Genomic DNA, 12,125 nt, shown 5'->3' on the forward strand with positions numbered 1-12,125 from the left:
ATAAATGGAGGTCCCATTCCTTCTCCACAAGACCACAGCAGCGCTTTGGTTCTTTGGAGAGAAAGCTCGATTCTTTTCTCATCAGCCAGAGGTAGACGTCTCTCTGTGTAACTGGTTCATGCTCTCGCTCTGCTGGATTAAGGTCGCTGTGCGATGAACGTCCATATCTTAATGCATGCAGACGACGACATAGTCTCAGAAAAACGAACACAGTTCGTGAATATGTAGTGAACAAGCTCGCTGAGGAGATTTTTTTGTTTGTTTGGTTGTTTGCATGATCATCAGGAAGGACGGCTCGTGAGTAAATCAGTTGAAGGGAGAGAGAACAAGAGAAGATCAGAATGTGGAGGCTGAAGATAGCAGAAGGAGAAGACGGTCTCAACTTGTTCAGCACCAACAGCTACGTGGGGAGGCAGATTTGGGAGCTCGACCCTGAGGCCGGCACCCCTGAGAAGCGCCGCCGAGGTCGTGGCCGTTCGCCAACACTTCTACGAACACCGCCACCACGTCAAGCCCTCCTGCGACATCCTCTGGCGCATGCAGGTACACCCGCACACGTTCTCATTCAGAGTCGGCCAATTTCTTGCTTGTGCGTCCGCGTGCGAAAGAATTTGTGGCGTCCCTTTTGGCCTTTTCTGCATATTTGAGGACTAATTGAGCCACAGGCGCGCAAAAGTGGTACCATGCATCGCATGCACGGACCGGCGTCTCGAACTCAGCATGGATACCTAGAATCAATTTTCAATTATGTTAACTAATTATGGGGAAAAGTACATAAAAAGGGTCTTAAACCTATCAATTCAATGTTAAACCTTTCAATTGTATCAATTTAGTTATAAACTCTTTTGCATTGATGCATCGATACCAATTCAGTCCATTCGGCAAATTTTGACTAGAAATCTACGACGTGGATGCCAGCGTTAACATAGATATTTTTTCATAATATTTTTTGTAAAAAAATTATCGCTTAACTATTATTTTTTCTTTTTTCCCTTTATTTCTTGAAATTTGGCTTTGGTCGGCGAGGGTCGTCGGCAACCCTCGTCGACCCTTGGATGAAGGCTAGCCAACCTTGTGGTCTATCGGCGAGGGTCGCAGCCCTTACTAGATCTGGGCGGTGGCCGCCTCCCCTAGGGTTGCGGGCTCGCCAATCACGTGCGAGGGCTACGACCCTTGCTTGGGTTGGCGAGGCCGGCCCGCCCCTCTCTAGTGGCCGTTGAGGGCTTGTCGACCCTCGCCGGCGGCCCGTGAGGGCTAGCGATCGTCATTGGCCAAAGTTAAAGTTCAAGAAAAAAAAAGGAGAAACGAGAAAAAATTTTAAAAATAATTTTGACAAAAAATATTATTAGAAAATGTCCACGTAAGCGTTGGCTATCCTACGTAATATCGTCGGCATTCACGTTAGCGATTCCCGGCCAAAATTGATATGATGGATTGAATTAGTATCAATGCAAAAATTTTAGGATTAAATTGATTCAATTAAAATGTATAGGACTGAATTGATATTAATATAATAAGTTTAGGACGTTTTTGATACTTTTCTCTGCTAATTACGTATTTAGTTTGGGCGAATGTAAATTGCGTGCAATCCAGATGCTTCAAGCAAAAGATCCGAGGCCTAAAATATCTCTCGGGTCAAAAACAATTCAACTCAACTTTCATCCGACTTCACCACATACCCTCCTCTCTTCTTGGTTTTGTCGTTTCCTCTTCTTTCCCTTTTCAGGCAATCTCGCTCTTGCTTCTTTCCTCCTCTCTTCTTGGTTCGTCATTCTTGAGCTAATCTGAGAGTTGTTTGAATCCCTGTCATAATTTTCTTCGTTATTGTTCGGCACACCGTTACTGTTGTTGCTAGACATAAAATTTGAAAATTATAATACAAAGTGATGGGTAAGCTTAAGCTGACGCATGGTGCGGGATTTCTGCGCAGCTCCTGAGGGAGAAGCAGTTCAAGCAGACGATCCCGCCGGTGAGGGTCGAGGACGGCGAGGAGATCATCTACGACAAGGCGTCCACCGCCCTGAGGAGGACCGTCCGCTTCTTCTCCGCCCTGCAGGCCAGCGGTGGCCACTGGCCTGCCGAGAGCTCCGGCAATCTCTTCTTCCTCCCACCCTTGGTCATGTCCGTCTAAATCACCGGCCACCTCTCCACCGTCTTTCCAGCTGAGCATCGCAAAGAGATTCTCCGCTACATATTCAACCACCAGGTACTCTTTTCTCGCAAAAAGAAAGACACCCAGATGGAGAAAATAGCAGAGCAACTTTGAAAGACTTCGACTTGAAACTGCGCGTGTTTTGCATTAATTTTGTTGCAGAATAAAGATGGTGGGTGGGGCTTGCACTTTGAAGGTCACAGCACCGTGTTCTGCACCACCCTGAGCTCCATATGCATGCGCATTCTCGGGGAAGGGCCCGATGGTGGCCGAGACAACGCTTGAACTCGGGCCAGGAAGTGGATACTTGACCACGGCGGGGTCACCTACATGCCCTCCTGGGGCAAGACTTGGCTCTCGGTACTCTCTCCCACTCTTCCTTCATTAATCGATAAAAAGTTGCTCTCAAGTGTTGTTTGTTTGAGTGAATCGTAATCTGACGTTGTGCTTGTGCTTGTGGGTCGTCTTGTCATGCACGCTCTGCAGATTCCTGGCATTTTCGATTGCTCTGGATGCAACCCAATGCTCCCTGAGTTCTGGATCTTGCCTTCATTCCTCCCCATGCATCCAGGTTTGTTTTCACGGATTTTCTTGATCTTGTCCTTGATGGGAATCTATATTTGTCTTGTATATTCAGTTTTACACAGGTATTAACAGAGAGGTGTTGGACTAGTTGTCAAATTGAAACTCCGTGGCCTTTTTGCTGCATCAACAAGAACATGGAATTGGCTTTTTGTTGAAGTGGCTACCCTTCCAAAGTTTCCCTTGAAAGATAGAAAGTTTCAACTTCTGTTTCGTGTAATTGTATTTCTTCTTTGTTTCATTGACATGTTGTCTGAATTGTCCCGTTTTGAACAATGCAGCTAAGATGTGATGCTACTGTCGGTTGACTTACATGCCCATGTCACACTTGTACGGGAAAAGATTCGTTGGCCTGATCACGCCTCTTGTTCAACAGTTGAGAGAAGAACTCCATACTCAACCCTACGACACGATTTGCTGGAGAAAAGTCCGCCATCTTTGTGCCAAGGCAAGTATAACTACCTGGTCCAAAATAGCTCCACAATCAGATAGTTTGCAAGTAGGCAAATGTTGAACGAAATGATTCGAATGGTTGTTGTAGGAGGATCTCTACTATCCCCATCCTCTAGTGCAGGATCTGATCTGGGATAGCCTTTGCATATTTACAGAGCCTTTTCTCAACCGTTGGCCGTTTAATAAACTTAGAGAAAAGGCTCTTCAGGTGATGATGAAGCACATTCACTATGAAGACGAGAACAGTCAATATATCACAATTGGAAGTGCAGGAAATGTAATGAATACATAGATTTAAGGAGAAGGCAGAGACACATGAATCGCAAAAATAACACATGATGGGAAACATCACTGAGAATACATCTTTTTGCTTTGGACTTGAACAGGTGTTATGCGTGCTTGCTTTCTGGGTAGAAGACCCAGACGGTGACTATTTCAAGAAGCATCTCGCTAGGATACCGGATGACCTTTGGGTTGCTGACGACTGAATGAAGATGCAGGTCAGTTATAAGTGTAACAGAATCAGCTCTTAATAACTGATAGATACTTGTGGTGCATATTTGAAAGATGGAAGATTCTTATAATAATGAGGAGATTGATGTAGTAAAGTGAGACCATCTGGAGGAAAGCTTAGTTTTGTGGTTGGTTAATTCATATGCGGAGTATTGGTAGCCAGGAGCGGGATACGAGCCTCGCCATCCAAGCTTTGCTTGCCAGTAATATGAGTGAGGAGATAGCACCGGTATTAGCCAGAGGACACGACTTCATTCAAAGATCTCAGGTTTGAACTTTGATTCTCGCAACGCAAGCATCGCTTGTCTCCAAACATCTTCCTAGTTTCTTTTGCTTCCTCACATAAGCTGAACTGCGTCGATCTGTTTACAAAATTCCAGGTCAAGGACAATCCTTCTGGTGACTTCAAAAGCATGCACCATCATATTTCCAAAGGATCTTGGACATTTCAGATCAAGATCACGGTTGGCAAGTCTCTGATTGCACTGCAGAAGGTCTGAAGGTAATACTCCAATGAACCATCACTGCATCCGCAGGTTCAATCCAAATCTAATAGCTCACTTTCTCCCTGAATTTCTTTCCTTTTTTGTTCAGTGTTGTTTGCTTTTCTCCATGATGCCACCTGAAATAGTTGGTGAGGAGATAGAGCCAGAGAGATTGTATGACGCTGTCAACATCTTACTTTCTCTGCAAGTGAGTATACCTTTGTTTTTCTGTCTTGAGCAAGACATGAGAAAATCTTTGATCCAGACAGAAATATTGGCTAGACTTTGTTTGCTCCATTCATCCAAATTCATGTTGCTTTTTAGCTCTTTCTTTGAGGTTCATAATTTTTCCAGATGTCCAAGTATGATAGTAAATTATAACATCATCACATCAACCATGGATGTCACTTGTTCCAGATTTAAAATGGCGGATTGCCGGCATGGGAGCCTGCAGGAGCTCCGGATTGGCTAGAAGAAAGTAGTTACTAATTTTGTGGAAATTCCTTGATAGTCCACACAGACCAAGACATGTCTCTTTGTTCATATATTATTCGATCTGGCATCATCTGTCACTTGCAGCTCCTAAATCCAACAGAGTTCTTTGAGGACGTTGTCGAGCATGAATATGTTGAATGCACATCCTCAGCTCTCACTGCTATAGTTATGTTCAGGAAGATGTATCCCGGGCATAGGAAGAAGGAGATTGAGGATTTCATATCAAATGCCGTCCGGTATCTGGAGGACATGCAAAACCCAGATGGCTCGTGGTATGTTCCCTTTCCATGAGGTATTTCTGAAGAATTCAGACAAATTAAGGTAACAACTAACTAATTGAGCTATGACAACTGGGGAGTTCGTTTTACATACGGGTCATATTTTGCGCTTAAAGTACTAGCAGCTGCCGGCAAGACGTATAGCAATCAGCAGCTATGTGCAAAGGAGTAGCACTTCTTCTACGAGCACAGTTGCAGGACGTTGGGTGGGGAGAGAGCTATCTTTCTTGACCGACCGAGGTAATTTCTAGAGGCACATTCTACAGCATGTTCGGCTTTAGCTGTTTTAGTTGAAGGTCCGGCAATAAGGAAATATGGACTTTCCTAATTGTCAAATCGCACGATGTTGAAATACATACCACTTGAAGGAAACGGATCAAATCTTGTGCAAACCGCTTGGGCTGTGATGGGTCTGATGCGCGCAGAACAGGTCAGTGAATGATCTTGTTGTTTGGGTCTCAAATCGCATTATGCGAAGTTTCTGACTTTGATGTTTCATCTACCATGAGGCAAAGAGGGATCCGACTCCCCTGCACCGTGCCACAAAGCTGATAATCAGTTCACAAATGGAAGACGGTGATTATCCCCAGCAGGTTTGTAACTTTCTATATCTTGATCTCACATAGGGTTGACATCTCAAATATTTCCTATGCACCAATCCATACAGCTAGGAAAACCTAGAAGATGAGTACTGTAAATGAATATTATCTTCCAAACAATCTATTTAATCACTTGAAACATCGTCAGGAACTAGTGCGAATGACACAAACTGAATCAGACAGAAAGAGAATTCGAATGGAATGAATTGCCTTTCAACAAAACAACATGGTCTAAGCATGAATTTTGCCTGCCCGTTATTCTTAATGGTATAATTTTGCATTGCAGGAAATCACTGGGGTTTACTTGAGGAACTGCACGTTACACTATGCCGTTTACCAGAACATATACCCATTGTAGGTTCTCGCAGAGTGTCGTACCCCGGTTCCTTTACCGTCAAAAGGCCTCCGAAGAAACAAGGCATCTCATCACAGTTTCTATATTGAGAAAACGTACATTTCACAGGCACAACAGAAATGAAAACCCATGTATGTTGTTTTTCTTGTATCATAGATGCAGATCCGAAGGACTTGCAGTCCTAGAACAGAGGGTCTAAGCGAAGATGATTGTTGCGAAGCAACATATAAAAGATGCACAAATCTAAAACACAAATAGCAAGGGATGAAAACAAAATCAAAACCACATGAGACTCAAAGTATACATGGAAACCCAAGACGGGAAAAATCCACGGGGTGAGAGGGGGTTTCACTATCTTCACCAATGAATACAAACCAAAAGGTAAAGAAACCACTTAGTTAGCCACAAGATCTAAAGATCTAACAAGGTGGGGAAAATGTGAAAGCTAATATTCTAGTGTGTTGTGCAACATATCCCTTTTATATTCTTCCTTCGAAAAAGCGCTAAAACAAATGTGCATGGTCCAAAATGCCCTTGTCACCAATTTGAAAGTCATAACTCAACAAATCTTTACATTGACTTTAAATATCCAAAAGAGGGTTGCCAAATACCACATGACCTCTCACCATCACCATTAAGAGTGACCACACAAGGTCACCCACCAAACGTTGGAATCAACAACACACCCCTAAGCTTGCGTGGTCGTACTCGGTGTAGAAACAAAGGATGAAACACCACCAACACCGCTTAGGTAACTCAAAAATGCCAACCAAGTCAATGCTTGGACTTGGTCAAATGAGCTGGTTTGGTAAACATATTTGTCGGACTATCTGCCGTAGGTACTTTTTCACCATAATTGTACCCTTAGCAGCTTCATCACGCACAAAGTGATACCGATTGTCGATATGTTGCGTTCTCTCGTGATACTCGTGTTCTTGATCAACTAGATCAGCTTTAGTTATCGCAAAAGATAAAAAAAGCTCCCTCCTACTTCACCCTAAGTTATGTAACCTAATGCTTCCACCAAAGAGCTTCCTTTGTTGCTTCCATCATCGCCATGTACTCTACTTCAGTGATAGACGAAGTAACCATGTCTTGCAAGATTGCTCTTCAACTAACTACGGAACCATCAAGTCTAAAAACATAACCTGTCAAAGATCTCATTTTTGTGAAGATCGCCTACATAATCAAAATCATTGGAGCTAACAATCAAATGTCATATATCACAACATTTGTCAAAGGCCAAACCCACATATGAGGTACCCCAGATGTACTAAAGAATCCATTTAACATCTTGCCAATGAGCTTTATCCGAATGTGCCATGTACTTGATCACAATACTAACTACCCGAGAAATGTCTAAACGAGTGCAAATCATAGCATACATAGACCACCCATGGCACTAGAATATGGAACTCAAGACATCTCATATTCCTCTTTTTTGGTTTTAGACAGCAAGGAAGCCGAAAGCCTAAAATGGGAAGCCAAAGGAGTGCTTACCAATTTGGTGTTCTTCATGCCAAAGCGCTCAAGCAATTTCTCAATATACCTCTTCTGCGAAAGATATAACTTCCCAACTTGTCTGTCTCTACGAATCTCCATACCAAGAATCTTCTTGACAGCTCCAAGATCCTTCATCTCAAACTCCCTACTACATTGCCTCTTTAACAATTGTATCTCTAACACGTTCTTCGCAGCAATAAGCATGTCATCTACATAAAAAAAATAAACAAAAAACCATAACGTAATCTTTTATAATGCACATAACTGTCATGCGAACTCCGCAAGTGGCCAAGACCCAACATAAAGCTATAAAACCTCTTGTCCCGTTGTCGTGAGATTGCTTGAGATCATACAAAAAGCGTTTCAACCTGCAAACATGATCTTCTTTATCCTCAACAACAAATCCATCATGTTGAGACATTTACATTATCTCCTCAAGCTCACCATGCAGAAAAGCAATCTTGACATCAAGTTGCTCGAGTTCTAAATTATAAAGTGACACTAATGAGAGTAACACATGAATGAAATTATATTGCACAACTGGAAAGAACACTTCATTAAAGTCGATCCCCTCCTTTTGTCTAAAATTCTTCGCTATTAAACGTGCCTTGAATCTTTCAACTTCAACCCCTTGAATTCCCTCTTTTCTTTTGAAGGCCCACTTGCATCCAACAACTCCTTTGCCCTTAGGCAATTTCACAAGATCCCTAGTTTGGTTTTTATGAAGCAACTTTACTCTTCATTCATTGTAACAAGTCACTTCTCATATTTAGAACAAATGATAGCTTCACAGAATGTAGAAGATTCTTTAACACCAAGCTCTACAGCAAATATAAGAGCATATGCTATCAAATTAGTGAAGCGATATCTCTAGGGAGTCTTGATTTGCCATTTAGCCCTCCCTGCAGCCAAGTTTGAGGCTGCTCGACATACCGAATGATGTCGATTGCAGGAACCTTCTGCCATATTGATTCCGAATATCAACAAGCTGGAAGGATTGGTGCGCAATCTGTATATTCTCTAGAACCATGCTTCTACAAAATTAATCACAGCGAAACCACCGATAGGCAGCACTTATAACATCAGCACGTCCATAGAGAACGGGAACTTCTCAGTGATGTTAGACCTCGATGTCCCTAATTGGCACGTTGAGGAGGCCTTGTGATAGCGCAGCAAGCTCTGCAATGTGCAGAATTAAGACGAAAGGATTGGTCTGATCTTGGCGAGGTGGTTTTGCCGAAGCTTAACAACGAGCATTCTCTTCAGTAAAATCTGGAAACTAGCCCAAAACAACCCCTAAAAATGTTCCCACTGAGATCTTTGCTTAAATCAAACTTCTGACATTGATAAGAAGGCTTGACTTGTTTTCCAAAATGTTGTGGCAGGAGCTGATAGGCTATCCTTTGCTCTTGCACTCTGGGAGCTCAAGGAGCCACTCCAACACTTAAGTAGCTAGTTAGTCTGTCTATAACTTTGTCACTAGCATCTTGATCATATACACCACATTAAATTTCCTGAATTCTATATGCCTCCATGTCAGGACGGCGCTCGTGATTATTCCCAGCAGGTTTGAAACTTTCCATAACATGTTCCCCCTGCCTTTAATCTGTATGCAATTGCCTCTACCGTAGAACATAGGACAAAAAACGATGAGTTCGATCACTTGGAGCCTAATCGAAAACCCAAAAGCGGTACCTTACAACGAAACATATCCATCTTCAAAGCTTGAACTTTGCTTGCCAATATGCTGAATACTCACTTATGCTTATATTGCAGGAGGTAACAGAGTTTTCATGAAGTGCATCGCATTTTGCTGTTTACTGGGCGACGGCTATTTGCGGGCTTCCTAGAGTATTGTAGGCGGGTTCCTGTACCGTCAAGGGCCCTTTGAGGAAGCAGAGTACATAGTCTTGGGAATACTGTCACTGTATATATCTGATGGACATAGATAGAGGCAGCTGTCTCTTTCTTTCATTCTGTGAGTGCAGACTAGTTCCAGCACCAAATGTTTGCGACTTCTTCTACACGATAGATCAGAAGGACCTGTCTTATATCACGCTGTCGCATTATGGAAGAACCCAAACGACATGCTTTGGGTCAGTATGGCTGATTTTAAGGAGCATTAATGGAGATCAATGCGATTGAGCAGCAGAAACTTCGTGTGGCTTTCTTCTTTCTGTTAAACGTTGAGCGAAAGTTGCTGATGTTTTGAAGAAAGGCAGAACTCGAATTCTCTCTTATTTGTGACTTGTGAGATCGTATCAGAAATAACTTGTCTATAGGATTATGCTGACCTTATATAACATGGTACACTCTCCATTATGTCAATATGCATATGAGGAAATACTGAATAAGTTTACAAAAAGTGAAACACTTGTAACTTAAAGTTTCGGCTTCATTCTGTTCGTGGTCTTCTTGCTATTGAGGAAGAAGTGTCTCCTAATCGAGAATGCCAAGTCTCAAATAATACTGTGGCAGCACAATTAGCAAAAGAGCTGGGAAAGTTTTGCAGATGTGCCAGTTTAGGATTTTTGGTGATCAAAAAATTAATTTGTGGTAAACCTCTCGCAGTTGTATCGATTTATGATTTTTCGTGGTATTAGCCCTAATCTCAATGAGACTCTCAATGTTATATGCACACTGGTAAATAAAGGAATCATCACTTGGTAATTGATCTTGAATTGACCTTTTCCTAAGATTTTCTCATAGAAATATGATGAAAGTGATTACGTAATCGTTGAAAAGTAAAATGGGCTTACTTCACTAAAACAAACTGTGGGGACTAAAATAGATCATTCCTAAAAATACGGGAATCGAAAGTGTGATTTATTTTAGAGGTCGGTACATGCAGGCGCCACGTGTCAGTCACCCAGAAATTTCCAACAAACGTCGAATGAAAATCTGACGCAAGGCCTTATTGGTGACGGAGAATAGTTTCAAAACTAGAATAAAAAAAACTTATGTATTAAAAGTTAATTCACCCACACCTACGAGGCCAAAAAAATACAATTTTCCAAAAAAAAAAAAAAACTGCATTTTGTCCGTCTTAAACAAGTATTCGTGACAAAAACAAAAACTATATACATTTAGAGTATAATGAGATTAGTGACATGGTTATTATTGTTGAGATTATACCACATCGATTGTAGGAGAGGCTGATTGTCGGTTTATAAGTGTGGGGAAAAGTCTCATCCTTTAAATTAGCTTTTAGGATGTGAGAGACTTAAGAGCATCCGACATTGGTATGAGAGCCCATTGTTGCGGTGTATAACAATCTTTGGGTCATTGTGAAAATAACATGTTGGGAGCTACAAATTTTTGAATGAGCAGAACTCACAATAATTTCTAATTTCTAGTTAATTGTTATTTATTTATTTATTCTTGTGGTGCAGAACATATTATTAATCTTACAATTGTTTAAGGACAATCCCCAATCATTTCTTAATTTATAGTTTGCATACGTTAGACATCCTTTTCTGTGAGGAAACGAGAATGTTTGTAGGACTTTTTTTTGTTTTGGTTTCATCTCGATAAGTCAAGTCAATCTTTGTGGAAATTGAAGCCACGAATAATATAACAAAACGTGCAAAGTAGTTTCGACCCACTCCACGTGCCGAATACCACGATCCCGACGCGGTCATTGTGGCAAAACATGAATTGATTCTCCCGTACAACTACTTCCAGTAGTAGTGGAAAAAAAAAAGATAATAATAAGAAAATTGTTAAAGAAGTACTAAACTTTTGATAATTTATCAATTCAGTCCTAAATCTTTCGCTTGTGTCAATTTAGTATAACCATGTTGACGATTTGCCAATTAGTTCAAAACTTTTCAATTGTGACAATTTAATCCTAATTCCTTTGATGGTTTGTTAGTTCAATCCTAAACATTTTAACAATCTGTCAACATAGTTCTTTCGGCCAATTATCCTAATAAAAGGTTTAGACTAAATTGGCAAAACATCAAAAGATTTATGACTAAATTGGCACAATCGAAAGGTTTTGGACTAAATTGGCAAATCGTCAAAATGTTTAGGATTAAATTGGCATAATTGAAATTTTTAGTACTAAATTGGTCGTTGTATAATAATTCAGGACTTCTTGGATAATTATCCCAACAGTAGTTGACTTGAACCTTACCATTTCAAGTTGTTCGTTGTCAAAAGAGATACAAAAAGAACTCACCAGTCGTACAAATTCGATGCCAACTCTAAACAACGTCTGCTCAAGCTCGCATAATTGTAGGAAAAGAAAATGACACAAATAGTATTCGAACTTTGGCACAATAAGCAATAGGGTCTCCAAACTTTTAATTTGTCAAATGTGATCCCTAAACTTAAGCCTAATTTGCAATGTTGTCCTTAAACTTTTAAATTGTTCAATGTAGTCCACGAGCTTTTGTTACCTATTTAATTTAGTTCCTCAATTATATAAAAAACGTTCAATATTGTCTGTGAACTTGAACTAATGAAAGGATAACATTGAACAATTTCATATAATTTATGGATTAAATTTAAAAGGTAACAAAAGCCCAGAGACCACGTTGAACAAGCTAAAAGCTCGGGGACGACATTGTACATTGCGCTAAAGTTCGTAGATCGCATTGAACAAATTAAAAGTTCAGGAATTACATTAAATATTAAGCCAAAGTTCATGCATCATTTGTGTCATTATCCCTCGTGGGAACGCATTTGATGGATGTGGGCCCATGA

General features: G+C 41.0%; 1 protein-coding gene and 1 pseudogene across 1 annotated transcript in view; both read left to right on the plus strand.

The window, feature by feature from the left end:
* The first annotated feature begins 301 nt into the window (after positions 1-301).
* LOC115727061 lies at positions 302-6,119 on the plus strand (annotated as a pseudogene).
* The window catches only part of LOC115728401 (beta-amyrin synthase), a 33,439-nt gene continuing 21,640 nt past the window's right edge, over positions 327-12,125 (plus strand). The window contains exon 1 of the mRNA XM_048275072.1: positions 327-349. Within this exon, the coding sequence (XP_048131029.1) occupies positions 342-349 (8 nt within the window). The 5' untranslated portion in view covers positions 327-341. The remainder of the gene's footprint in view (positions 350-12,125) is intronic.

The sequence above is a fragment of the Rhodamnia argentea genome, chromosome 2 (genome assembly GCF_020921035.1).
Source record: "Rhodamnia argentea isolate NSW1041297 chromosome 2, ASM2092103v1, whole genome shotgun sequence".
NCBI lineage: Eukaryota > Viridiplantae > Streptophyta > Magnoliopsida > Myrtales > Myrtaceae > Rhodamnia > Rhodamnia argentea.